Genomic DNA, 15,319 nt, shown 5'->3' with positions numbered 1-15,319 from the left:
ACACCATCTACTACACTGACCCGCAATGTCCCGCAAAATCATCTTGTTGTCACGCTTTTGGGTATTTTAAATGTGGTCACCCTAGTGGTGAGACTCCACACAGCTCATTACATAATAAACAACATTCTCACTCACACATTTTTCAAAAATGGCCGGGTACTGGATCGTCGTTAGTGAAATCCATTGACGGTAAATGGACGAGGTCAGCCGTGTGTTAAATTAAATTCACAAATTCACATTTATGATTACTATGAAATTGAATGAAGTTCTTCTGGTCCTTAATCACTTGCTATGGTTAGGTCTATTGGGATTGTCCTGTATGCAGAAAGGTTACCAGCACAGCTCCCAGGGTCCACGTTGAAGCTGAGTTTAGCCTTCGAAAAACAACTTAGAACTGTGAAAAACAGGGCAACATTTAAACGTTGTTGTCCCCCATGAATGATGTTTTTTTTTACAACTTTTCAATTCCATCATGTCGCACCTTATGGGACCCTGACGAAAACATGTTCCTTGTGAGGAGAGGGACATATGTACCGAATTTCATGACTTTAGGTCAAACAGCGTTTCGGGCGTGACCTTTCAGATTTAGCATTTTCAATCGCTTGTTATAGCACCACCATCTGGCCAATCAGAGTAATTTTGTAAAATGCCAGATCTCTGTGGCAAGACTCTCCAAAGTTGAGTCAAAATTGGGCTAGTGCTGTCTCAGATATCGCGTGTGACGAATGAACGTACTAACGGACATAGACGGATCCACAGTCCCCACCCTGATTTTCATCTTAGGGACAAACCGCTTCTCCCTTAATGTTTACCCACAAGAGCATATCATAAATTGTCTAAAACCTGCTTTTAAAAGTCAAGTAATTAAAAGCAATTCCCAGGGGTGAATCTCAGTTGATTAACAATTTGCAGTGACCTGCTTGCATCTCCTAATGGGTTAGAATAGCTCTTAATGGGTTAAAAAGTCTCCTAAAAATACATACCTGGTGAGTTAATCAGACTCGAGGGTAAAGAATGTTTATACAGAGCTCTTACCCTGACTCCTTAACCACGGTAGTATATATCCACTACTCTCCGGTTTTACTTTTCCCCATGCTGGAGACGTTTTATGCATACAGGCTCACATACCTTTCTTTGTGTAACTATAAAAGTAGTCAAGTAATAAAAGCAATTCCCAGAAGTAAATCTCAGTTGATAAGCAAGATAGTGTTTTCCACTAGCACTGGCTGTCGGCTATACAGCCGATTACGAACTCATTTTCAGCTGGCTACTTTTTCCACTTAAATTAAAAGGCAACTTTTCAATTCTCTTCAGACAAAAAGTCATGCTATTTTTATTTGAGCAAAATTAATGACCGTTCGTTCAAGCACCACCACGCTCCCGCAAGTCCCAAATACCTGAGCATACATGAGTTGATGCCTTCACACAGCACATGCAAGCTGTCTTGAGCAAAAAGCGCCTCATAAATCTACTCACTGAGCTTATTTATTTTAGGGAAAGTGATTTACAGAAGTAAACCTTCAATAGTGAACATACTAGCAATATGATGGCTACTGTGGATGGTCTGCAAAAATAAAGCTACAAAAAGATGCCTAGCATTAGTCTTGGCTAGCCTACTGTAGCCATGTAGATATCTATCTGGAATGTTTGTCTTAGAGGCAGTGTTCTATTTTCAAAACTTCTCAAAATGACATGCTTTTGAAGCAAAAATGTATGCAATTAATACAACGCGATTCTAAAGAATAGAGTAGACTTGTATTGCTAAATTATTACATAGCATCTTAATACATATCATAATAACCAAATATAGCCTATTAATAGCTGAATATAGAGCGAAAGCATGATATAGGTCCTGCATGACCCCAATGCATTTAAGAACTATACCATGTCTGGGGCAGTGAAAGTGATGTTCGGGCATGTAACGTAGTTATATGTCCAAGCTATCGCATTGGTGCAAGTTAACCAAAGATCTCATTTGTATTTCCGATATGCAGTCCATCAGGATTTGCCAGACTGGTGTTTTTAAGTGAATAACTCGGCAGTAGCCTACCGAATCGCATCGGTAAGACGTTCATTTGTCTTCCTAATTTGCATACTGGTATCCTTTTTAGCAATTATCTGCAGATAAATTGTTGGGAAAAAATGAAGATGGTGAATCCTCCTCACTGCACGAACAATAGGTAGGCTAGTCGAGAGTGGTTCAAAATATGATAAAAGGAAATGGATTGAATGGTTCTAATGATACTTATCTGGGATTTTCAAAGAATATTGGTTTTACCTGTATTGCAAATAGCTGAGAAAATGCCTCTTAAAAGCCTGTGGAAGTCAGCAGACTCTTACAGGATTATTTAAATGCCCAGTGCAGTCAAATACATTTTCCCTGTGTTTTATATCATATTGTACAAGAGCTGATTTTAAAATAACTGTAAAAGTGTGAAAAAATGTGATCAGTGTTATTTCGTGATAGTTGCTGGACTACAAAATAGAGCTTGTTTGACAAAAATGGTGGGTCGGGGGGCCTATTTCTTTTACACACACACACACACGCTATGGCTAGGGTGATAACCGACAATTATCGACCCCGCAGGCATTTGTTTGGGGGGGGTGCTTGTGGAAACTTGAACTATTCTCTGTTGTTCCATCCAGACTATAGGAAGAATTCTGCCTCTGGAGACCATCTGTCTGCAGTCAGTGTCCTTTGTCACCGGAGCTGATGTCAGCTGGTCCAGGGAGGTTATCAGGGATGCTTCTATCAGTTGTGTGAGTCTCACGGTCAAAGGGTCAAGTACAGCACACTAATGATGTCAGGAGAATGACTACGGTAGCTTACTATAATTTGTGTCTGTATTGCAGTCTGTTTTAGGGTTGATTTAAGGATATCAGTCTCCCACGCAGTCACTTTAAACGTTTTGATTTAGTTGAAGAAAAAGAAACTGAGGAATCAAGAAATCAGCCTGGCTCTGGCCAATCATAGTGCACTATATGGGGCGGCAGGGTAGCCTAGTGGGTAGAGTGTTGGACTAGTAACCGAAAGGTTGCAAGTTCAAATCCCCGAGCTGACAAGGCACAAATCTGTCGTTCTGCCCCTGAACAGGCAGTTAACCCACTGTTCCTAGGCCGTCATTGAAAATAAGAATTTGTTCTTAACTGACTTGCCTAGTTAAATAAAGGTAAAATAAAAAAATATAGGGAATAATGCCATTTCAGTCTCAAACTTCTCTGGCCCGTTCTGTTGTTTTTCTCTCAGATCCCCATGAACTGCTGGGCCATTTTCTACCCTCGGCGCTGTGCTGAGCAGGCCGAGGAGCTAGTGTCCTGCTTTGGGAAGGTGGCCGGACCTATGGGCCTGAGGCTGGATCGGCCCATCCGCGTGGAGCTGAAGGACGACCGCACCGAGACCTACGTCAAGAGCATCCACTCCCAGCTCACTAGTGAGGTAGGACATGACACTACTGCCTCTGAGCACCTTAGAACAGTCATTTTTTGTGATCAATTGTTGTTATTGAGTCACAGAAGCTGTATAGGCCATGAAGAGAAATACAGTAAAAATGTTCTGAATATCTTCCCAACCTCTCTTACAGCCCAAACCTTTGAGCCTACTTCAAACATTTGACTAATAAAAATGTGGAAGTTAGTTTGTTTCTCGAATGTATCTCAACTTTGTGGTTATTTCTATGATGATGTTTGAGTTATTCACATCAGTAATGCATAAACGGTGGTGGTAGGGAGATTTGTCCTTTCATTCTAAAGCGCTTTGATGTGGAAGAGCACTATATAAATCCTATTAATTATGAATCTATTATGAGCTTTCTCTTTTTACCTTGGCCCGTTTTTCAGCCCAATGTGCAGTTGGTAGTGTGCATTATGACAGGCAACAGAGACGACCTCTACAGTGCCATCAAGAAGCTGTGCTGCGTCCAGAGTCCCGTGCCCTCTCAGGTTAATTCTGCCACACCTCCAAACAATTCACTATTGATCTTCATTTAGCCAGGATTGTCCACTCTGCAACAAACACACAACATACAGTAAATGTACAAAAAATAACATGGCTAGGTGCCAGCACTGTTTTTCTTAACCTACACCTCTGCAGTGGTAGAAATAGTTGTCAAAATTGAGAAAAAGTAAAGATACCTTAATTGGAAATGACTCAAGTAAAACTCACCCAGTAAAATACTACGTAAGTAAAAGTCTAATTATTTGGTTTTAAATATACTTAAGTATCATAAGTAAATGTAATTGCTAAAATATGCTTAAATATCAAAAGTAACGCATAAATAATTTCAAGTTCCTTATATTAAACAAACCAGACGGCAATATATATACACTGCTCAAAAAAATAAAGGGAACACTTAAACAACACAATGTAACTCCAAGTCAATCACACTTCTGTGAAATCAAACTGTCCACTTAGGAAGCAACACTGACAATTTCACATGCTGTTCTGGAAATGGAATAGACAACAGGTGGAAATTATAGGCAATTAGCAAGACACTCCCAATAAAGGAGTGGTTCTGCAGGTGGCAACCACAGACCACTTCACAGTTCCTATGCTTCCTGGCTGATGTTTTGGTCACTTTTGAATGCTGGTGGTGCTTTCACTCTAGTGGTAGCATGAGATGGAGTCTACAACCCACACAAGTGGCTCAGGTAGTGCAGCTCATCCAGGATGGCACATCAATGCGAGCTGTGGCAAGAAGGTTTGCTGTGTCTGTCAGCGTAGTGTCCAGAGCATGGAGGCGCTACCAGGAGACAGGCCAGTACATCAGGAGACGTGGAGGAGGCCGTAGGAGGGCAACAGGACCGCTACCTCCGCCTTTGTGCAAGGAGGAGCACTGCCAGAGCCCTGCAAAATGACCTCCAGCAGGCCACAAATGTGCATGTGTCTGCTCAAACGGTCAGAAATAGACTCCATGAGGGTGGTATGAAGGCCCGACGTCCACAGGTGGGGGTTGTGCTTACAGCCCAACATTGTGCAGGACGTTGGCATTTGCCAGAGAACACCAAGATTGGCAAATTCGCCACTGGCGCTCTGTGCTCTTCACAGATGAAAGCAGGTTCACACTGAGCACGTGACAGACGTGACAGAGTCTGGAGACGCCGTGGAGAACGTTCTGCTGCCTGCAACATCCTCCAGCATGACCGGTTTGGCGGTGGGTCAGTCATGGTGTGGGGTTCTTTGGGGGGCCGCACAGCCCTCCATGTGCTCGCCAGAGTTAGCCTGACTGCCATTAGGTACCGAGATGAGATCCTCAGACCCCTTGGGAGACCATATGCTGGTGCTGTTGGCCCTGGGTTCCTCCTAATGCAAGACAATGCTAGACCTCATGTGACTGGAGTGTGTCAGCAGTTCCTGCAAGAGGAAGGCATTGATGCTATGGACTGGCCCGCCCGTTCCCCAGACCTGAATCCAATTGAGCACATCTGGGACATCATGTCTCGTTCCATCCATCCAATGCCACGTTGCACCGCAGACTGTCCAGGAGTTGGCGGATGCTTTAGTCCAGGTCTGGGAGGAGATCCCTCAGGAGACCATCCGCGACCTCATCAGGAGCATGCCCAGGCGTTGTAGGGAGGTCATACAGGCACGTGGAGGCCACACACACTACTGAGCCCCATTTTGACTTGTTTTAAGGATATTACATCAAAGTTGGATCAGCCTGTAGTCTGGTTTTCCACTTTAATTTTGAGTGTCACTCCAAATCCAGACCTCCATGGGTTGATAAATTTGATTTCCATTGATCATTTTTGTGATTTTTGTTGTCAGCACATTCAACTATGTAAAGAAAAAAGTATTTAATAAGAATATTTCATTCATTCAGATCTAGGATGTGTTATTTTAGTGTTCCCTTTATTTTTTTGAGCAGTGTATATATATTTTTTTATTTACGGATAGCCAGTGGCACACTCCCAACACTCAGGCATAATTTACAGACGACGCATGTGTGTTTTGCTGAGTCCGCCAAATCACATGCAGTATGGATGACCAGGGTTGTACTCTTAATAAGTGAGTTAATTATCCTGTCCATCAAAATCTAATGAGTACTTCTGGGTGTCAGGGGAAAGTGTATAGAGTATATAATGCATTACTTTCTTTAAGTGTGAAGTAAAAGCAAAAGTTATATAAATGTAAAGTCGAGAGACTCATAAAAACTGCTTAGGTAGGGCTACTTTACACCACTAACTCAGGTACTATAAGATCTGTGAATACTAAAGGTGTAAGGTTCAGGGAAAGAGGCAAGGAACCAAAAGGTTTATCAACTGCCTAAAGCAAAGGTAAATCTAAAATTGAAAAATGTTAATTTCTTTGGCTTTGTAGGCCATTAACATCCGGACCATCTCCCAACCCCAAAAGCTGAGGAGCGTAGCCCAGAAAATCCTGCTGCAGATGAACTGCAAACTGGGAGGAGAGCTGTGGACCGTGAATGTCCCTCTGGTTAGTGATATATTTTTCACTACTGGTAAGGTTTTGGCTGATGTTGACTATGTTTGGGTGTAGAGATGCTATGTGTCCACTAGATGGAGACAGTGAGACATGCAAGTCAGAATTCAAGCTTTGGACCCTATGAAATTCTTGTTGCGGAAAACGTGGATGGAATCCAGACATTAAAACGGAAGTCAAAATATTCCAAATGTATTGAACTTAGTAGGAAATAAACTATAAATGTAATTTTTATCATAAAACATGAATAATATGCACCAGTGATTTGTATTTTCTTTCAACTTTCTGAAGAGGCAATGGCACAGGAATACCCTGGCTCTGACTGCACAGGAATGCCCCTGTGTGCGTTTGTCTACCACTTTGTGTTGCTGTTAGCGATGATGCTAACTGAATGTCAACCGTCTTCTGGTAGATCGAAAGGCTTTCCCTAAACCTTCTCAATTAAATGTTAACTACGAATTAGCCTATGCCCACCTGGCAGAAGGATATCATGATTATTTGCATCGATCCATTGGCCATTTGTTTAGCAAATTCTGCAATCACATGAGCGCTACAGAAACATCAGTAACAATGCTAACCAAACAATGGTCTCTGGCTGATGTGCAGTTGATTTAAAGGGTAACTACACCCCAAAATCTACATTTCTCAACCTTAACCTCAAAAGTGGTCTCTTGAGGTGGTTTAAGCGTTGTTGTGGACTTAGAACATCCAATTTGGTTGTTTTTCTATTAAACAGAAGGGGGGGTTGTCAATAAGTGATTGAATTCAAATGGATTTATCCAGCGGTTAGATTTCCTGTTTTAGTTTAGTGTTTTTAGCGCCTGTCTTTGCTTTACGTTTTAACAGAAACATCTGATGGTGATTGGAGTGGACGTCCATCACGACACCAGCAAGAAGAACAGATCAGTCATGGGCTTCGTCGCCAGCCTGAATAGGTAATCACGCCCCCTAAAAGACACACCGCACAGTAACATATCAGTGTATGAAATTAACTTACTTGATGGCTTTTCTGAGTAATTATGGTTGTATCCCAAATGGCACCCTATTCCCTATATCAGGGATGGGCAAATTTAATGGGAGTGGGGGCAACAAAAAATCTGAAATAATGAGGGGCCACAGTGGCTTGTGGGTCTGTGTACCCACACATGCAGTCAGAGCCAGACCTAGTCTTTTGGGGTTTAGATGGCTACCCTATATAGTGTACTACTTTTTACCAGGCCCCAAAGGGTGCACTATATAGAGTGTTATTTGGGATTCAACCTATGACATTTCCTCCTATTCCTCACTCAGCCTGCTGACTAGGTGGTACTCCAGAGTGACCTTCCAGATGCCCAACGAGGAGATCATCAACGGGTTCAGAGTGTGTCTGCTGGCTGCACTGCAGAAATACTATGAGGTGACTTTTAAAATAGGCCTACTATGCGTTGAGGCCTTTTATTTATTTTTAACACAGTGTACTAAAGGCCTTTCAGCCCAGCCTGGGATTTTTTTATATATATACACTACCGGTCAAAGTTTTTAAACACCTACTCATTCAAAGGTTTTTCTTTATCATTACTATTTTCTACGTTGTAGAATAATAGTGAAGACATAAAAACTATGAAATAACACATCATGGAATCATGTAGTAACCAAAAATTTGTTAAACAAATCAAAATATATTTTATATTTTTTTAATCTTCAAATAGACACACTTTGCCTTGATGACAGCTTTGCACACTCTTGGCATTCTCTCAACCAGCTTCACTTGGAATGCTTTTCCAACAGTCTTGACTGAGTTCCCAAATATGCTAAGCACTTGTTGGCTGCTTTTCCTTCACTCTGCGGTCCGACTCATCCCAAACCATCTCAATATGGTTGAGGTCAGGATGATTGTGGAGGCCAGGTCATCTGATGCAGCACTGCATCACTCTCCTTCTTGGTCAAATAGCCCTTACACAGCCTGGAGGTTTGTTGGGTCATTGACCTGTGGAAAAACAAATGATAGTCCCACTAAGCCCAAACCAAATGGGATGGTGTAAACGCTTCAGAATGCTGTGGTAGCCATGCTGGTTAATTGTGCCTTGAATTCTAAATAAATCACAGACGATGTCATCAGCAAAGCACCATAACACCACCTCCTCCCATGCTTTACGGTGGGAAATACACATGCGGAGATCATCCGTTCACCCACACCGTGTCTCACAAAGACACGTGATTGGAACCAAAAATATCCAATTTGGACTCCAGACCAAATGACAAATGTACACCGGTCTAATGTCCATTGCTCGCGTTTCTTGGGTCAAGCAAGTGTCTTCTTATTGGTGTCCTTTAGTAGTGGTTTCTTTGCAGCAATTCGATCATGAAGGCCTGATTCACACAGTCTCCTCTGAACAGTTGATGTTGATGTGTATGTTACTTGAAGCATTTATTTGGGCTGGAATTTCTGAGGCTGGTAACTCTAATGAACTTATCCTCTGCAGCAGCGGTAACTCTGGGTCTTCCTTTCCTGTGGTGGTCCTCATGAGAGACAGTTTCATCATAGCGCTTGATGGTTTTTGTGACTGCACTTCAAGAAACGTTCAAAGTTTTAGAAATGTTCTGTGTTGACTGAGCTTAATGTCTTAAAGTAATGATGGACTATCATTTCTCTTTGCTTATTTGAGCTGTTCTTGCCATAATATGGACTTGGTATTTTACCAAATAGGGTTATCTTCTGTATACCCCCCTACCTTGTCACAAAACAACTGATTGGCTCAAACGCACTAAGAAGGAAAGAAATTCCACAAATTAACTTTTAAGAAGGCACACCTGTTAATTGAAATGCATTCCAGGTGACTACCTCATGAAGTTGGTTGAGAGAATGCCAAGAGTGTGCAAAGCTGTCAAGGCAAAGGGTGGGTAATTTGAAGAATATCAAATACAAAATATATTTTGATTTGTTTAACACTTTTTTGGTTACTGCATGATTCCATATGTGTTATTTCATAGTTTTGATGTATTCACTGTCATTCTACAATGTAGAAAATAGTCAAAATAAAGAGAACCCCTTGAATGATTAGGTTTTCTAAAACTTTTGACCGTGTGTGTTCTCAAATCTAGTTACAGTAAAATAAAGAGTTTTTACTGGCAGTGGGCATGGGTCTTTTCAATAAATAATGGTTCAGTCTTTTTGCTCTATCTATGGACGCGACCCAGTCGTTCATTATAAATGTTCCGTTGTTATATTGGCTGTCAACGTTCTTATCCATTGCTTGCTAGCTAGCCAACTACAGCTAACTTAGTCACATCAAAAAGTGCAGCCAGAATAACAGCAAAGTAGCTGCATTTCGGAAAGCTGTTTTTTAGTGACATTATTTTTTAGATACATCCATAACAATGAAAAATGTGCTCATTTGTCAGGACACTGTTTAGAGGAGCTAGCCACAACACAGCTAACACACTTAACTTCAAACTGAAGCTGGAAAGACAGCAAACTACCTGCACTTCGTTCCGTTTTTTACCTTTTTTCAATTTACATGACTTATATCCGTAAAAATGATGCCAGCTGATTCATGATTTTGACTGGTCTGTCTCATCCCAACTCCTGACACGTTCAATACTATGGGACAGCTGGAGATCGAATTTGAATATTGAAACAATGTTGCAAATGTCGAAGAGACAGACTCCAAGGTTTATACAAATCTCTGCTGTTAAACTAAATGTTAGTTTGAGATGTCTAGATATTTTTTTTATAGTGGAGATCAAGTTTATAAATTGCCTAGCTGGTCTAATGAGACAATGGATTGCGCAGTCAGATGGAACAGAGTAAATATGATTTTTACGTCATAGATTTAGCCGGTGGTAACTTATAGAATAGACACCTGGAATGCTGTTTTTAACCAATCAAGATTAGACCCACCTGTTGTATAATGTTATACAATTTATATAATTGTACATATAGATTGGATGACAACTGTGGTATACCAGACCGTATATCACAGGTATGACAAAACATGTATTTTTCTTGCTCTAATTGCATTGGTAACCAGTTTATAATAGCAATAAGGCACCTCAGGGATTTGTGGCATATGGCCAATATACCACGGCTAAGAGCTGTATCCAGGCACGTCTTGTGTCATGCATAAGAACAGCCCTTAGCCGTGGTATATTGGCCATGTACCACACCTCCTCGTGCCTTATTCCTTAAATATAGAATCACATTTATTTATATAGCCCTTCTTACATCAGCTGATATCTCAAAGTGCTGTACAGAAACCCAGCCTAAAACCCCAAACAGCAAGCAATGCAGGTGTAGAAGCACGGTGGCTAGGAAAAACTCCCTAGAAAGGCCAAAACCTAGGAAAAAACCTAGAGGAACCAGGCTATGAGGGATGGCCAGTCCTCTTCTGGCTGTGCCGGGTGGAGATTATAACAGTACACGGCCAAGATGTTCAAATGTTCATAAATGACCAGCATGGTCAAATAATAATAATCACAGTAGTTGTCGATACCTCAGGAGTAAATGTCAGTTGGCTTTTCATAGCCGATCATTAAGAGTATCTCTACCGCTCCTGCTGTCTCTAGAGAGTTGAAAACAGCAGGTCTGGGACAGGTAGCACGTCTGGTGAACAGGTCAGGGTTCCATAGCACCAGGCAGAACAGTTGAAACTGGAGCAGCAGCAAGGCCATGTGGACTGGGGACAGCAAGGAGTCATCATTCCAGGTAGTCCTGAGGCATGGTCCTAGGCCTCGGGTCCTCCGAGAGAGCATACTTAAATTCACACAGGACACCGGATAAGACCGGAGAAGTACTCTAGATATAAAAGACTGACCCTAGCCCGCCGACACATAAACTACTGCAGCATAAATACTGGAGGCTGAGACAGGAGAGGTTGGGAGACACTGTGGCCCCATCCGATTATACCCCCGGACAGGGCCAAACAGGCAGGATATAACCCCACCCACTTTGCCAAAGCACAGCACCCACACCACTAGAGGGATATCTTCAACCACCAACTTACTATCCTGAGACAAAGCAGAGTATAGCCCACAAAGATCTCTGCCACGGCACAACCCAAGGGGGGCACCAACCCAGACAGGAAGATAACGTCAGCTCCAAATTCAGGTTCAATTAGGCTACTTCAAGCCCCTTTGCATCGTTTAAATTTGCAGGTGTAACATGGAAAACAAAATGCATTTGTCATTTTATTCATTACCAGATCATGTTGTGAATAATCCCACTAGGCTATGTAATTTGTCATTATATCCAGAATAATTAATCGGAATAGTGTTGGGTGTTGCACAATAGTCTTTCCTAGACAATTGCGTGCGGTAGGCTGTGTCCAGAAACAAATGAAAACATTAACATATTACCTTGTTGCTTTCTGTTAAATCTAGGATATTAGATTGAACGTGGATCCAGGCACAACTGTCTTCACCGGTGTAACGAATGAGACACACATTATCAGGACATTTTTCCAGCACTTGGACTGTTGCATCAGATGTGTATCCATTTTCACTGCGTAACTAATCATCTGGACACCAAATGCGCATCCAACAAGTATTATGCATAATTGAAGAACCACTTTAATGACAGTATCGATTTTAGGTTTTAAGTATCAAGCAAGGTAAGGCGACTCTTTGATTTAGGGGCATTCGATTTTGCAATCGCATTTATTATTTTGGATTTGTTGAAACTATTTTCATTTGTAACTTAAGACACAATTTTACTGCATTTCCCGGATCTCTTTACAAAAAAACTGTCCTTACAGCTAGATCCAGGATTCTTACAAGTTCAATGTCTAATTTAACTGATTGTGCATGCTTTTCATCTGGATGTGAAAATACGGCCCCCAATCCCAGAGAGGTTAACTGATTTAATGCTTAATATATGATATAAAGACAACTTTGCCCTCCGTAAATGCAAGGACAGAAGAGTAATGTTTTATGTCATACAATTTTGGACAAATCCATCAAGACATCAACCATGATAAAGGATTAAACCGGTTTTAAATCAACTCGTGAATCTTATGATCCCCATTATATCTTAATGTAATTACATTAAAAATGTTTGCTAATTATTATCAATGACTTATCAACAGCTACTGTATAGTTAGTTGTCCAGTGCAGGAAATCATCACTGGTATCCTAGTTTTATAGAAAGACCCATATGCTAGTGAAAAATATGCCGTGATTTATGTTTTTCCAGGTGAACCATAACTTCCCGGAGAAGATTGTGGTATATCGGGACGGAGTGTCTGACGGCCAGCTGAAGACAGTGGAGCTGTATGAGATCCCTCAGCTGCTCAAGTGTTTTGAGACGTTCCCTAACTATGAGCCCAAGCTCGCCTTCATCGTGGTACAGAAACGTGTCAGCACCAACCTGTACTCCTGTTCCGGAGACCGCTTTGGAACGCCTCCGCCAGGAACTGTCCTGGACCACACAGTCACCAACAGGGAATGGTTAGTCCTGGCTCTGTCTTTAAGGGATACTTCAGGATTTTGGCAATGTGGCCCTTCATCTACTTCCCCAGAATCAGATGAACTCGTGGATACCATTTTTATGTTAGAGGTAGTTTCGTGAGCCAATGCTAACTAGCATTAGTGCAATGACTAGCATATACCCATAGACTTCCAGTCATTGCACTTAAGCTAGTTGGCATTGTGTCTTGAAACTACCTCAAACTTCATTCATTCTGGACACAGAGGCATAAAAATGGTATCCATGAGTTTATCTGACTCTGGGGAAATAGACAAAATCCTGAAGTATCACTTTAATGGAGCGCAGTGCTGGTTCTCTTCCCCTTTCTCCTCCTCTGACCCTATCCATGGGGGGGGAATGAACAAGTGCATACTTCAGTGGAGAAGTGGACAGAATTAGGCTTAAGTCATCAGTTTTGTAACGCTTCATCATTTATCAAATTATTTATATTTCTCTCCCCAGGGTTGACTTCTACCTAATGGCGCATCACGTTCGACAGGGCTGTGGCCTGCCTACACACTACATCTCAGTCTACAACACAGCAAACCTCTCCCCAGACCACTTGCAAAGGTAATGTTAGATGTACAGTGAATTATGCCACCATAAATCTCTAGTTGGCAGTAAGGGCCAAATAGTATCTGCCAGTTTACATAACTCAGTTATTGTTGACTTTATACGTTGGTGGGTGGAGTGGATGCGTCACATGAAAGCCTGTCATTCTTGCAGCATTAACATATAACCCTGTTATAACACAATCTAACTCTTGGTCTCACTCTAGGCTGACCTTCAAAATGTGCCACATGTACTGGAATTGGCCCGGGACTATCCGAGTGCCTGCGCCGTGCAAGTATGCCCACAAACTGGCCTTCCTGTCGGGCCAGTACCTCCACTCAGAGCCAGCTATCCAGCTGGCAGACAAGCTGTACTTCCTCTAATGTGTGCCTCCTTAGCCTCAGCCCCTCTTAGGAGCATACCAGTCTGCACAACAATTAACATGTCGCAACAGAGAAAGCCGTGAAGAAGAAAAATGGAAGGAGGAAAATAAATGAGAAAGGGGGAGGCTTTCACATTGACTTTTGGATCAGATAAAAGCATTTTTTTTGTTTTGTTTAGCAGCCAGTGTTCTAATGGTGTCTGACATAGACCCCCCCCCCCCCCCAGGCACTGTTGTCGTAGAAACCGTGTCCTATTGCAGGTGGTATGTTGGAATTTAGAAACAATGCTCTGTTTTTAAATTGAATCTATTTTTGCTACATGAAGTAGTCCAACTAGGTATACACTGCCATTATAGAGCATCATTGTCAATGAGAGAAGACCATGATACTCTGTAAGATGGCGGCGTATAGATTGTTGGACTACTTCATGTAGCTAATTTAATAATGAAGGATTTCCTAAATTCCAATGTTCCCCCTGTAACTAGCTATGGGAATTCAGAAAACACTGACTTGAGAATGAAGAAACTATTGACTAAAGGTTGAGTCAAAGATCCTGATTATGGCTACTGATTACTGCTACACATCAGCTTGTGCATGCCCTCAGACACAAGCTTTCGCTCTGCCGCTGAGGTTCGATTTTACATGGCTAACAGTTTGAGAGTTAAGAAATATAGCTGCTTTCAGTGCTTTGAGGAATGGGAACAAATGTTTATAAAACAAAAAAGGGCCAGTTTTCCACGGTTTGCATGACCCACAGAGACCAGAGGAGATTTTATTTTTGTGAAGTGATAGTGTGAAATTCAAGTCTGTTGTAATTTAATACAACCATAGTGGGTTTTATTTGTGTTGTCCTCTGTTTTGTTGCTCCAGATACATTGCTGTTGCAAATAAAACTGGTGTGTGTATGGGAAGTTTTCTTAAGTTTTTAGTCTTGTCTTTTTTTTCTAGCTTTTTTGTGGGGCCATTCCCCAATTGTGCTGCATGTCCAAGTGATCAGAAAGCTGTCAATGAAATTGACTTAGTCTAGTAGACGTGCTGTCCCCTTCTCTGTAGTTGTATATGTAACTAGGCACAGACCAGAACAATCAACAAAGTTATTTGCCATAATGCCGAAAGGTTATTGCTTCGAAAGCTACCAGCAAAAACATGGAAGTCTTTCACTTTGACAGATATTACTGACTGATGATAGATGAATACTGGACGCATGATTAAGTCACAGGAACTATAAGGGCTGTTTTTATTATTTTAATGCCCCCAACACTCTGGGGGTGGATGGAAATGGCCATGTGATGGAAAATCTGATAGGAATGGAAGATCTGGTGTGACTGAATGATGGCTGAGGGACCAGGCTTGATGTTGCCACAGGGAAAGTGTCTGCCTTGGACCTCTGGTATCTAGTGCGATGGCATGAATCTCTATGGGAGGAGTTGACAGTAGGGATTGATCATTACCCCATAGTATGCACAGTAGGCCGGAGGTGTCAGTGGATGGAGCAGGCATGTG

General features: G+C 41.8%; 1 protein-coding gene across 4 annotated transcripts in view; it reads left to right on the top strand.

Annotated features, from left to right (window-relative positions):
• The window catches only part of piwil2 (piwi-like RNA-mediated gene silencing 2), a 33,030-nt gene extending 18,293 nt beyond the window's left edge, over nucleotides 1–14,737 (top strand). For 3 of the 4 annotated variants that reach the window (XM_024417801.2, XM_042320683.1, XM_042320682.1), the window contains exons 15-23: nucleotides 2,647–2,760; nucleotides 3,248–3,436; nucleotides 3,838–3,939; nucleotides 6,317–6,433; nucleotides 7,286–7,374; nucleotides 7,730–7,835; nucleotides 12,609–12,862; nucleotides 13,344–13,451; nucleotides 13,660–14,737. In XM_024417801.2, the coding sequence (XP_024273569.2) occupies nucleotides 2,647–2,760; nucleotides 3,248–3,436; nucleotides 3,838–3,939; nucleotides 6,317–6,433; nucleotides 7,286–7,374; nucleotides 7,730–7,835; nucleotides 12,609–12,862; nucleotides 13,344–13,451; nucleotides 13,660–13,816 (1,236 nt within the window). In that variant the 3' untranslated portion in view covers nucleotides 13,817–14,737. The remainder of the gene's footprint in view (nucleotides 1–2,646; nucleotides 2,761–3,247; nucleotides 3,437–3,837; nucleotides 3,940–6,316; nucleotides 6,434–7,285; nucleotides 7,375–7,729; nucleotides 7,836–12,608; nucleotides 12,863–13,343; nucleotides 13,452–13,659) is intronic. The other variant, XM_042320684.1, reaches the window with a different exon arrangement.
• The last annotated feature ends 582 nt before the right edge of the window (nucleotides 14,738–15,319 follow it).

Source organism: Oncorhynchus tshawytscha, linkage group LG04, assembly GCF_018296145.1.
Source record: "Oncorhynchus tshawytscha isolate Ot180627B linkage group LG04, Otsh_v2.0, whole genome shotgun sequence".
Taxonomy (NCBI): domain Eukaryota; kingdom Metazoa; phylum Chordata; class Actinopteri; order Salmoniformes; family Salmonidae; genus Oncorhynchus; species Oncorhynchus tshawytscha.
Note: the sequence above shows the minus strand (reverse complement) of the source record. Positions and strands in the feature narration are given on the sequence as shown.